The sequence below is a fragment of the Mastomys coucha genome, unplaced genomic scaffold, assembly GCF_008632895.1.
Source record: "Mastomys coucha isolate ucsf_1 unplaced genomic scaffold, UCSF_Mcou_1 pScaffold5, whole genome shotgun sequence".
NCBI lineage: Eukaryota > Metazoa > Chordata > Mammalia > Rodentia > Muridae > Mastomys > Mastomys coucha.
In genome coordinates this window covers 81,111,308-81,124,962 of record NW_022196911.1, presented here as the reverse complement: position 1 = coordinate 81,124,962, position 13,655 = coordinate 81,111,308, and the positions used below count along the sequence as shown (strand labels likewise).

General features: G+C 41.6%; 1 protein-coding gene across 1 annotated transcript in view; it reads right to left on the bottom strand.

Moving 5' to 3' along the window:
* Positions 1–5,198: 5,198 nt before the first annotated feature.
* The window catches only part of Ppm1d (protein phosphatase, Mg2+/Mn2+ dependent 1D), a 36,780-nt gene continuing 28,323 nt past the window's right edge, over positions 5,199–13,655 (bottom strand). The window contains exons 5-6 of the mRNA XM_031351809.1: positions 12,878–13,120; positions 5,199–6,628 (exon numbers count right to left, since the gene is read on the bottom strand). Coding sequence (XP_031207669.1) covers positions 6,071–6,628; positions 12,878–13,120 — 801 coding nt within the window. The 3' untranslated portion in view covers positions 5,199–6,070. The remainder of the gene's footprint in view (positions 6,629–12,877; positions 13,121–13,655) is intronic.

Sequence of the window (13,655 nt, the reverse complement as noted above, 5' to 3'; positions counted from 1 at the left end):
TTCAGAATCCATCCAATCCGCTGGGGCTGGAGGGAAAACACAACAGTATGGAAGTTCGGGTGAAGCGGGTGGGTCAGGTTCGGTTGTGAATGCAGGCAGCAGGGGAGAAAAGGCAGGCGTGTCTGCGGGCCTGGAAGAGGCACCTTGGTGGATTTTCTGTTTTGAGAAGACGCTACATGCACCAAACACCTGCGGACCTCAGCCAGGAGTCTCCGGCGAGGAGCCCGAAGCCAGGCACACTGGTGTGTTTACATCGAATTCTCGCGACACCTGATTCGAAGCTAAAAGCACGTGGACGTGGCAGCTGCCAATCACTTTTACCTGACCACTCAGCCTCCCCAAGCCCGCCCTCCGCCCCGCCCGCGACGTTGTGTTTACCTTCCGGGAGTCTATGCTGGAGGTCTGTCTTCAGTCCAGTCGCTGAGTACGTGTTGCTCTGAATAAGGGGCCTGTAAGAAATTTTGTTGGGATCCTTAGTGGTTACTGTCGTAGGAATGGATGTTCATAAACATCTGGAGATGGAGAGGCCCCAGACTTTGAAGGGGGAACTTGTTGGGCAATACAGGGATCCATAGAGAGTCTAAGAAGACTATCTGGGGCTTTTCAAGATGGCATTGGAAAAATCTTAAGGGTCCCTGGAGTCTCAACTAGTCATTGACCGGGAGCTATTGTTTGAGAAACACACACACACTCTCCCTCCTCTGAGCACCTTTTAATACTGTGCCTAAATCTCTTTTTATGGGATTCCAGTAGGACATGCCTATAATCCCAGCACTGGTGTACATATCAAATTCTAGGCCAGTCCAGTGCCACCAAGTTTGAGAACACTGTCCCTTCCGAAAAATCTTTTTAAATAAAGTATAATTCTTTTAAAACCATAAATGGACCTGAAATTTGGACATGATGTTCCTGCCTAGACGTGTAATAGGCTGCCAGGTATGAACAACCAGGAATGAATAAAAAGACATTTGCCTATCATACAGATTAAAGGAATCTAAAGTAGATTTTTTTAGGCATGTCATCAGTATCAAGAGTTGGGGGCAAGAGGTCATGGTCAAGGCCAAAAAAAGTAATTTCCATGGCCATATGTCTTAGTTAGAGTTACTATTGCTGTCATGAAACACCAAAACCAAAAGAATCTCGTTGAAGAAAGGTTTTATTTGGCATACAGATCCTAAGTCCACTGAGGGAAGCCACGACAGAAATTCAAACCAGGCAGAAACCTTGAGGCAGGAGCTGGTACAGAGGCATTGAAAAAGTACTGCTTACTGGTGTATGACTCATGGCTTGCTCTGCCTGCCTTTTTATAGACCCCAGGACCACCAGTCTAGATATGGCACCATCCACAATGGACATTTAATTCCCCTCAATCACTAATTAAAATGCCCTACAGGCCTGCCTAATAACCAGATCCTACATTGTGGAACCATTTTTCTCAACTGAGGTTCCCTCCCCTCAATTGACCACATCATTTGCCCAAATGATAAGGGACTTTTTTCCTTATTGAGCTCTTCATAGCTTAGAAACAAGAGAAGAGGGAATGAATGGGAATGTTTATGAATGAGAACATTGCTTCTGTCTGTCTCCAACTTGCAGTATGGACATGGACCCAAGGGAAGCATACAGCCCCGCGGCTACGAGCATTCCCCTGACTTAAATGTCTTAGTTGACCACAATAGTAAGGGGAAAGGATTTTTTTTTCCCTCTTCTGGTTCTCTCAGATTAAGCAAGTTGCTTCTGGATGGGGCTCTAGGATTTCCTGGGATAGGAAAAAACGGGCAGTTGCTATAATCATGTGATGAACTGGTACAGCTGTCTTCTAGTTTAACCCTTTGTTGTCTCAAAACCTCCTCTCAGGGCTTGTGAGATGGTTTAGCAAGTAAAAGTCCTTGCTGCCAAGCTTGACCACCTGAGTTCAATCCCCAGGACTTACATGGAAAAAGAACTTAAACTGTCCTCTGACCTCACCCCCAAACATGTAATATAGCATCCCACCCCACACCCACAAATACATAGTGATTTTTTAAAAAAAATTAAAGGCCTCCTCTTTGTTGTTATTAGTAGATGGAAAAGAAAATCCAGATGTTCCAGGCCATTCTTCCCTACATAGGGGATTGAAGACAGTCTCTACTATACAAGGCCTTTATATACATAACTATACATACATGAAATAGGTAATCATGTACTTGCAGCAGACTGAAGAAGAGGACATGAGCCTAGATGGTACTAGGGTCCCCAGTGGCCACCCTGCAAAGGAAAATCTTCTCCAAAGGTAGACTGTGCCATCTTATTCTCAGGTCTCACTGTACAGTTTCTTGAGGGGAATGTGATTATGTGTGCGTGTGGACAGAGGGTTAGTGCCCGGGAAAGATCGATACCAAGAGCTGGGAACAGAGTTATAGGCTATGGGTAGTGGTGGAGAGCCTAGGTGTTGAGCCCTGGGTTATGCAGGTTGGAAGCCAGCCTGGGCTACATGAGGTTCAGTCCGATTAAGCAAACATCATAGCTTAGGCTTGGTAGCTCACACGTGTAATCGCTGCACTTAGGAGGCTGAGGCCTGAGTGAATCTGATATCACAGTCAGATCCTCGGTAAATTTAAAGCCAGCCTGTGCTTTCTGGTGAGACACTACCTCAGAAAATAAGAGAAAGGGGAAGGGAAAACCTAGAATAAACAAACTCTCTTCATTTGCTTTGGTATTTGCTTTCATCACAAATCTGAGATAACATTGATAAGCTGTATATTCCCATTAGCATTGTCCTTGATAGATGTTTGGTCCAAGTAGTCCAAGATTTATTAGTTAGATTACCTTTCAAATGACTACAAATCAAAGCCCTAAAGTTCCCCCCTGTTGTGGTAGTGCATGCCTATAACCCGGCTTTCCAGAGGCTGAAGCAGGTTGGTAGCAAGTCCAAGGTGTGTCTGGCCTACAAATCAAGACTGTCTCAAAGAACAGAATAAGAAAATGAATTAAAAGCGGATGAAAAATTTAAAACTAAAACAATATATCAAAGAAAAGTGAAGGGAAATTAAAGCATAAAAATGTGATATTAGATCAGAAGGTCAGAGGTCCTGCCCCTCACCTGGGCAGCACAGTGGATGAGCAGGGACGAGGGCATTAGAGCATGAGAGCTGACCCTGCCTCCTACATAGCTCACCCTGATGGTGCAGATAAGGGAAAACCCACACACCAACCATCTCAGTTACTACCCAGACCCAGATCCAGAGCTCTGAATTGGCCCACCCAAAAATTCCAACCATCTGCAAAAGGTTGGGATGTGAAAAAGGGCAGTCCTGCTGATCCAAAGCTGTAGGTCTCCATGGCACAGACTCAGGGTAGCAACAGGATAAACAGGAGGTCCAACCCAATATTGATGGTGTCACAAAAAACAGAGATCTCAAACCAGACCAATGACTCATTGCAATGAACACTTCCAAGTGAAGATGTGGACAGAGTGGTATACTGTGGGACACACTGTGGCACACTACAGCTTCCACGATGAGATGGTTTCTATGCTTTTGGTTTTTCTTTTTTGTTTGTTTTTTATTTGTGGGGGAAGTTACAAGTTTGAAGAGCAAACATGAGGAGGCTGGGAGATGAGCCAGACTGGGGTACATGATGTACAACTCATTCTCAATAAAAAGTTTTAAAAAAAAAAAAAGGTAGTGCTAGAAAAAGTTGGTAATAGCTAAAAGATTCTTAAATTTGGTAAAGAATACAAACCTTCAGATCCAAGGTCAGACAACCAAAAGAGTTTAACTCAGAAACTATTTTGGACTGGGTAGTGGCAGCTATGAAAAGGAAAGACATCTGAACGATAGACCTAAAATTGTAGGGTACATTCATGAAGACCTGTCAGTGAGACCAACTAATTTAAACAATTAGCACATTTAATAATTATCAAGAGGGTCCTATAATTCCCTTTAAGAGCATTCCCAAAGTCATCCTAGTGGATCCACTTCCTAAGTTTCAGTATTTCAGTGGTGCCGTCCCAGGAGTCAGTATCCAAATGTAGTAAGCAGCATAGCATATTCAAATCAGTCTTTATTTTGCTAGTGTTATGGAACAAGATATTATGGCTAGAGAGATGGCTCAGAAGAACACTAGCTGGTCTTCCTGAGGACCTTTTTTTGATTTCCAGTACCCACTTACTGGTTTACAACCTGCCTTTACAGGCTGGAGAGATGGCTCAGTGGTTAAAAGCACTGACTGCTCTTCCAGAGGTCCTGAGTTTAATTCCCAGCAACCACATGGTGGCTCACAACCATCTGTAATGGGATCTGATGCCCTCTTCTGGAATGTCTGAAGACAGCAACAGTGTACTCATATAAATAAATCTTTACAAATAATAAATAAATGTAAAAAAATTAATTACTTTAAAAAACTTTCCTTTAAATCCAGTTCCAGGAGATCTGACACCCTCTTAGGCCTCCAAGCACACTAAGCATATACGTGGTACACATACTTATATGCAGACAAAATAATCATACACATAAAATACTAATGAATCTCTTTTCACCCACCCCACTTCATCAGAGCTGAGGACTAAACCCAGGGCCTTAAGCACTTTACCACCAAGCTAAATCCCCAACACCTAGTTATTTTTTTAAATGCAGGGCCTTTCACCAGTTAAGCAAACCCTCACACTAAACCCCTAGGCCTTCTTTTAGCTCTCCTGACCCTCATCTATCTCTCTGGTTTTGTTTTATCCACTACTGTTATGAGACACTGTCTCATGATTCTCAGGTATCTGAGGATGACTTTGAATCCCTGATCCTCCTGCCTCTGGTTTATGCAGTGCTGGGATCAAGCGCAGGGCTTCCTGTGTATAAGGCAAGAACTCTCCCAACTTAGGCACACCGAAAGCCCTCAGTGAGGCTTCTTGTTCCAAATCAAGAGCTTAAGATGTTTCTTAAGAGCACAGTTCCACACATACCACATTTATAGAATCTTAGATATCTATAAATTAAGATTCCCTTTAGGTTTTACTGTATTACCAAGGTAGGGAGCCAGAGCTTTACTGAACACTTAGAAGCTGTAACTGAATTGTGTTGTTAGATATCTGTTTGTGTTCTGTATTAAAATAAAAAATGAGCACTGTACGTATTTTAAGTCAAGAAAGCACACTTACATTACATATCTAACTGATGGTACCTACCATGAAGAGTCACCAACAAAATGCCAGCAACATAAGGGCATCAGTTCACTGATTTATTGGATAGACATACTCATATAACCAAACTGTATGATAGAAAATAATTTAGGAGATGTTGGATATTAGCAGCACCATCTGTTATTGAAGTAGCAAGAGGAATTCACATATTTTAAGCAAACACTAGAAGAGAGTAACTGTATGGCCTAATGCCACTGGTCTGGACGAATGGTGGTGTATGAGGCACACACACCTCCTCCTGTGCCAGAGACTTCCGTAAGCGCAGACATGTATGTACTGTTCTAGCCGAATGCTACTGAAGTGAAGATACTGCATAGTGTGAGACGAGACTAAAATCAGCTACATTAGCACAGCTCAGTATTTTTTCCTATGAAACGTTTACTTCTGAATTATGAAATGTGAAATAAAATGTAATTTTAAAAAGACACTAATGGTCCCTAGGAAACATTAAGTGGAGCACAGGTCACTATGAAAATACTTCACTTTTCCAGTTTGCTTAGTAATTTTCTTTAAAAAGTCATGTGTTCTTCACAAGGGGTGTATACAAGTATGTAATAAGCATTTTAAAAACTTTAAAGACATCTTTAAAATCATAAAGATTCTTCTGACTTTTCTTCAACATTAGCCCTGTTGCCACAATTACTGTGTGTCAGAGTAAGAGACTAAACTTGTGTAAAGGATACAAATTTACACACATTGTACAGCAACTTATTTCCTACATCTACAAAATTCACATTATAATACAGGAAAGTACAAGGCCAGAATAAAACTGTTAAATTCCAAAAAGTCAAACTGTATACTCTTTTATTTTGTCCCCTTAAAAAAGTTCAACTTCGGCACCAAGTTTAAAAAGCCCTCGAGTCATATGTAGGGAGATCCCCACTTCCCAGGCCCATTTCAGCACACACACACTGTTTTCCGGTGCTGGTGTAAAAGAGGATTTCCCATCTTCCTCTGGCCCCTGAGTCTGCGCCTCAGGGTCAGTTTGACAGAGTGCCTGCGCTGGGATGCTGTAGGGAGACTCGAAGCCTGGGCCCCGCTACTTCGACTTAAGCCATTTCGTCGGTACTTCTTCATAAGGGGGCCAGAGTTGGATTCTTCTAATGTCCTTTTAAAATTGGCTGGAGGGGTTCTTTCAACTTCTTGAGCTTTCATTTGACCTGGAGTTGACATCTTTAAATTTTTTTGGTCCGTGATAGAATTTGTTGAATTGGTTGGCATGAGGCCAACTGACATGGTATTACTCAAAGAATCATGAATCCTTAAAGTCAGGGCTTTGGGGCAATTTTCTTCAAGTGTCTCTGAGTCTTTTGAGGTCATCACTACAGTCTGGATACTCCCTCGAGCTATCTCAGTTGGTACCTCTAAAAACTTCTCTGAGAAGGCATTACTGCGCACAAGGGCAGGTATGTGATCCTTAGAGTTCAGCCTTGGCCATGGATCTTCTTCCAGTGACTGAGAGGGAAAAAAGGAAAAATAAACATTTATCCTATGCACAATAAACTGACACAGACAGTAAGTTCTTAAGGCATTGTTAAGATAGTAAAACCAGCTGGGTGGTGGTGGTACACGCCTTTAGTCCTGGTACTCAGGCAGGAGACAGAGGCAAGTGGATCTCTGTGAGTTTGAGGCCAGCCTGGTCTACAAAGCAAGTTCCATGACAACCAGGGCTCCAGAAAGAAAGCTTATCTCAAGAACAGACAAACGGATGGCAAAGGCATGGCATGAACTCACTTTCCTCACCCTAAATTGGGGAGGGAGGATTGCAAAGAAGGCAATCAGTACAGTGGTATCAGAAGGAACCCTGCCACACCCACTCCAGTAAAGTCAGTGTGATAGCAGCCCACAGAGGCATACAGCTTCAAAGGAAGCCAGTCTCCTGGAATTCATTCCTTGGCATACCTAACTCTGAGGTAGCCCAGATTTGTCCTTTCCATAGTCTATGGAAGGTCTCACGTGCTAGGTGCCCGCCAAGATATGATCTACTAATAGCTAAACAAAAATTGGACATTGCTTTCTGACTAACCATCAATGTTCTTCTAACATCTTAGCCGAACCCTGGCTTGGAATTTCGTAGGCAATGTCCCACATTCAGACTAATTGCCTCCAGCAATGTTAGGGAGATAATGAGGGAGGTAGGGCATTGAAGTTTCCTGAATAGAGAAGTTCCTTATTTCAGCCACCTAGGGCAGCTGAGACACTACCAGGGATTATCAAGAATAGGATCCCTGGGGCACGTCTCTGCTAGCCCAGAAGATTAGGACAGTTGGGTGTTTACTAAGGATGTTCAGGACCTTGAGCCTAGTGTGTGAGTGAGAGCTGTACTGCAGAGTATTCAAGCATTCGACTCTCTATACTCTCCTGGCTAGCTTGCCTGCAGCCCCCTCCTACCCCCCTACCCCCTCCCACCCCCTCCACACACACACACACACACACCCCCGACTCCGGCAGAGCCTTCACAGGCCTGAGCGTGGGAGGTGCTGCACCCATCCAGAGGAGACAGCTACCCAGTGTGTTTCAGATGGTCTAAGATATACCTTGGCCACTGAGCCGCCAGATTTTTCTTTTTCATTTGTAATAACCATAAAAGTCAGATGTTTAATTTTAAGAATATACATTCAGATCTTGCACTTCCTTGTGTCATGTCTGCCATTTTTTATTTGCTGACGTCTTGACGACCTGACCAGGACCCTGTTTCTCACGTGGGTTGAGAGGCCAAGGCTGGCCAGCCTATGGCAGAACCTATCTCATCACAAGAGATGGCATCATGCACCCAAGGGAGAAGACCATGTGCTCACAGCTATTTCCCAACTACATCTGGGACCAAGTAAAATACTTTAAGGCTTCAAAACAGACCCATTAAAATAGCCACAAACACACACTCTACCAAGACATTTACTCTGTACCCAGATGCAGAAAAGGGCAAAATTACTGCTTTCAATGTTTTAATTTCTTTATCCAAACTCTATATTACTTTGGTTTTTTACTCATTTGTTTGTTTAATGAGACAGAATTTTTCCTTGTAGTCCTGGCTGTTCTGAATCTGGCTATGTAGACCAGGCTGGTTTCAACCTCTAAGATCTGCCTACTTCTGTCTCCCCGGTGCTAAAATTAAAGTTATATATAACCACTGCCAGCTAAAACTCTGTGTTTTAATTTTATATACAATAATAATATACTATTGATAAACTAGCTCTAATTATGTTACATAAAATCCTTATCTTTTAACATAAGCCCATGAAAAACTTAAGCTGACATATCAACTTTCTGGTAAATCAAATAATTCTTACCAATATAAACTCATTTTCAATTTTAATTAAAATATGACATATGTGGGCTGGTGAGATGGCTCAGTGGGTAAGAGCACTGACTGCTCTTCCAAAGATCCTGATTTCAAATCCCAGCAACCACATGGTGGTTCACAACCACCTATAATGAGATCTGATGCCCTCTTCTGGCACATCTCAAGACAGCTACAGTGTACTTATGTATAATAATAAAAAAAATCTTTTAAAAAAATATGACATATATGACATAATGATGACATAATTAGGGTGAAAGAGAGCAAATTCCTCTTCAATGCATTAAGACCTATAGGCTCATATTATTGTCCTGTGATAGCATGTATGTGTGAAAACAAATATGGACATACAAAATAAAAGCAATTAAAAATTTTGTTAACTTACACTTTTCATAAATGTCTATATGTAAGAGTACACGCACCACAGTATGCATATGCAGAGGTCAGGGGGCAAGTTTACATGTGCTCTCTGCTCACACCATGAAGATCCCAGGAATGAACTCAGGCAGCAAGCACTGTCATCAACCAAGCTATCTCAATGCCTCTCAATGGCCTTTTTAGAACAAAAATTGGGACAGTGTGTCATGTAACCCAGGCTGGCTTTGAACTTGCTATATAACTATGGATGACCATAGATTTTTGATTTTCCTACCTCTACTTTATAGTGCTAGATTACAGATATAGGCTAATACTCAGCTTATACAGTACAAGGAATCAAGCCTAGGGCTTCATGCATGCTGGGCAAGCTCTCTATCAACTGGACACTAGTTCCCCTCTCCTATAAATGGCTTCTTCCAAAAAACTAGTTTAAACTAGTTAGCTTAAAACTATAAGTAAAAATTTTCCAGAGTGTTCTTTTAAAAAATTTCTCGCAGCTCCTCCTTTCCCTTACTAAGACAGGGTCTGGATAATATTACCCACAACTCTCTAAGAGTTCCAGTGGTAAGACAGGTTTGACGTCTGCAACAGTATCTCACTCTGTAGTCCAGGCTGCTCTCAGACTTGCAGTGGTCCTCCTGTCTAGGCCTCCCAGATCTTGACATTACAGCAGGAGTCTTGTGCCTAGATCCCTAACCCTAAGGGATCCCTTCTCTATTGGTCTAAATGGCAACTCCATAAGCACATTAGGGAACAAGAAAGTAATGAACACAGTCACTAGTCAAAAATAGGTACAAATCTTTGAAGCCTTAAATAAATGAAACTGTAACAGGTGTCATTCTGTACTATTATTTTAAACTTTTCAATGAAAAGTCTTTTTTTTTTCCTGAGCTATAACTTCAATATGTAGCTACCCATATTAATCTGTTAGCTCTACATGCTCTAATTAAGCCAGGCTCATGGCAATCCTCCTGTGAGAGTCTTGCTATTAGCTCAAGGTAGCCTTGAATCCATGATCCTTCTACCCTAGCTGTCAGAGACACACACAAGACCATGCCTGGCTCAAAGAGAAACCTCTAACATAAAGTTTCTTTTACGAAAGCCAAGTGTACACGTGTGTACTGTAATGTCAGCACTTGAAAAATGAAGGCAAGACAATCGGGTCACAGCCACCTTCTGGTACATAAAGAGTTTGAAGCCGGGCAGTGGAGGCACATGCCTTTAATCCCAGCACTTGGGAGACAGAGACAGATGGATTTCTGAGTTCAAGGCCAGCCTAGCATACAGAGTGAGTTCCAGGACAACCAAGGCTACACAGAGAAGCCCTGTCTCCGGGGAGAAAAAAAAAATGAAACCAGCCTGTGGTACAGAAGATCCTATTTCAAAACACCAACATCAAATAGACAAAATTTTTATTTTTAAGTACTATGGGCTATTGAGATGGTTCAATATGTAAGATAAGGATGCTTCCAACATGAGCCTGGCAAACTGAATTTAGTCCCCAGTACCCACATAGAAGCAAGAGGAGAAACCAGTATGAAATCACCCTCTGACTTCTGCATGAACGCTGTGGCATGCACACCCACACTCACATAGCAATGAATTAAAAAAGAAGTTGGACATGGTGTTACACATGTTTAATCAGCTTTTGGAGGCAGAGGCAGAGAGATCACTGTGAGTTCAAGGCTAGCCTGGTCTACATTATGAGTTTCAGGACAGCTAGAGCTATATATAGAAAGACACTGTCTCAAAAAACCAAAAAGAAAAGAAAATTAGAATAGGGGGCAAGGGTGTAACTCTGTGGCTTGACCAAACTTGCGGGGTTTGATAACCAACACAGAAAAATTTAGTGCCATGAATCAGCTCAAACTATGCAGCAAGCCTGAGATCATAGCTATTCAGGTGTCTACGGCAAGAGGACCACAGGTTCAAGGTGAACCTAGGCTATACATTAAGTTCAAGGCCAACCAAAAGTAATAGACTAGTATATAACTTAGCAGTAGAGTGAGTGCTTATGCTTCCTTCACTAGACCCCAAGGTCTACCCTAGTGCAAAAACAAGCAAACTAGACCAAGGAGGGAAGAAAGGAAAAAAACTCACTGTCAATTACTGATGACAGTCTACACTTTACCTCACTGTATGTATATTTTTGCCATCTATGTGAAGTAAGAGATAGCATAGTAATGATAAGTTCCAGACACTGACTTACACAACCACAGTACCCAAATTAAAAATCCTTCTAAAGCCTTTGTTTAGAACAGGCCTGTAAGCCCAGCAGGAGTTCAAGGCTAGCCTGGGCTACATGACAGCCTATCTAAAAGCAAAACAGTTCACTGACCCTTTTAAAATTTGTTTAATAGATGATATAGCATAATGCCTTACTTCCCACTTTAATTGCTAGTCTCCTAAAAAATAAACTCTAACAAAGCCAGGTTAACTGAGTTCTAAATAAATCGGGAAATGGAAATGCTGTACTCAATTAAGTGTGCTCCTCAGCTTACATTTTTTATTAAAAGATTTAACTTATTTTTATTTATGTATGTATATGTGTGTGTGGGTACCCTAGGAGTCCAGAAGAGGGAATCAGATCTACTTGCACTAGAGTCACACGTGGTTTTCTGCTGCCTGGTATGGATGCTGGGAAACAAACTCAAGTCCTCTGAAGTCTTTCAGACAAGTACTTTTAACCAGTGAGCTGTCTCTTTCTAACCCCACCTCAGCACATCTCAAACACATTCCATTTTAATTTACACTAAGAAACTGAATAATCAGGCATGGTGGCATACTTCTGTAATCTCAGCACCCTGGTAGGAGGATCAGGCCTGAAATAGTGTCAAACAAGCACTAGAAGAGGATAATGCTGTTTCTTACCCATGCTAATAAAAAAAACAAGTCTAAGGTCCAATATCCTAGGGCCAATTCAATCTTGATTCTGTATAACTTTGCTCAAAATATTTAATCTCTCAGTGTTGTTATTGATAACATGGATCATATCAAGATAGCTCTGTATTATAGGTTTAAATTAACTATTATGTATACAAGTGGTTCACAGATCTATAAATGTTTTACAAACGTCCACAGATTCATAAAAGGGATCAATAAGAACCACATATTAACAGTTTTCAATGAGAACAATAACTTTTCTGTTAAGTTATATTCATACACCTGACTTCAAATTGGTCCTGTGTGAAGATGGCTCTTTGAAGAACTAAGGATACGGTTTATCTGGGCAGAGGGGAAAAGGAGTCTTTCCAGCAATGAATTATATTGCAAAGATCCATTATTTTCTTGAACTTAATTCAAATCCAAAATTCTGTCTTAATTAACCAGTTATGATTGTAAATACTGTAATCCCAACACTTGGGAGATAAAAGTAGGAAGATCAGGAATTCAAGATCATCCTCAGCTACACAGCCAATGTACAGTCACCATCGGCCACACCATAGAGGTCTCATCACAAAAGCACACAAAGTGTGTTAGAATGAATGAGAACATCCTGCCCCCTTGATATCTGAACACTTGCTCCCTAGCTGGCACAATTGTTTGCAAAGAATTAGGAGGGGGTGGCCTAGGCTTTGAGGTTTCAAAAGACTAGAGATTCCCAGTGCTCTCTCTCTCTTGGTTGTGGATCAAGATGTGAACCCTCAGGGCTGGCAAAATGGCTCAGCAGTTAAAGAGTACTTGTGCTTGCAGAGGACCCAGGTCCATGTCCCAGTACCCACATGGCAGCTTACAACTGTCCATATTTCCAGCTCCAGGGGCTCCAAGGTAACCTCAGACAGTACCAGGCATGCACATGGAAAGCAGACAGACATCCAAGCAAAACACTCATACATATAAAATGAAATCTAAAAAAAAAAAAGAGCGAGATCTCACTGTTCTTTCACTTCATAGACTCCGAACCTCTGAAACCACAAGTCAGATTAACAAAGAAAACACTTTCTTGTATAACTTAGTCTTGGTCATTGTGCTTTATCAGGAACACACACACACACGTGTGTGTGTGTCCCTGTAGTACTGTGTACCTTGACTGGTGGTGTAGAACTTGGAGAAGGGGTCATCACACAGGTCTCTTGGCTGTTGTAAGTAGGACTATCAGTCAGGTTCAGAAAGAGCTCATCTTCACTGGTGAAGTTCCCTTGATTATCTACTTCTGGAGAGATGCAGATTACAATGGCACTTGTGTTATCTGCCCGAAGCATACGCTGCCTCCAGCGGCCAAGTGCTCGATTCACAAGCATTTTGGCACAGGACTGTCCTTGCTCACCCTATTTTTAAAAGAACAAGAAGGAAAAACATTAATTCTCAATTACTTATCACTGCATATGATTCAAATTAAAAACCTGGTGAATCTGGTGTGGTGATTCAGTAGGTAAGAGTGCCTGCTGCCAAGCCTGATGACTCAAAGTCTACAGTTCAGTCCCCTAGACCCATATGGTAGCAGTCACCAGCTCTTCTTCAAACTTCCCTCTGACCAACACACATGCATACACACCACATCCTCATAAACACAATAAAACAAAAAGTTAAAAATAAAAAGCTAAAGTGTGGCCAAATAAGTTAATAAAATTCCAATTCTCAAAAATGATCTAAAATTTCTATAATCATGTTAAACTAATGCATTGATAAATTTATTTTTAAAATACAGTTTGGGGGAGGGTATGGTGGTGCAAGCCTTGAATTCAAGCATTTCAAGACCGAGGCAGATGCATCTCTGTGAGTTTAAGGCCTACATCTCAAGTTCCAGCACAGCCAGCTCTGAAAGAAAGAAAAAGAAAGAAAGAAAGAAAGAAAGAAAGAGAG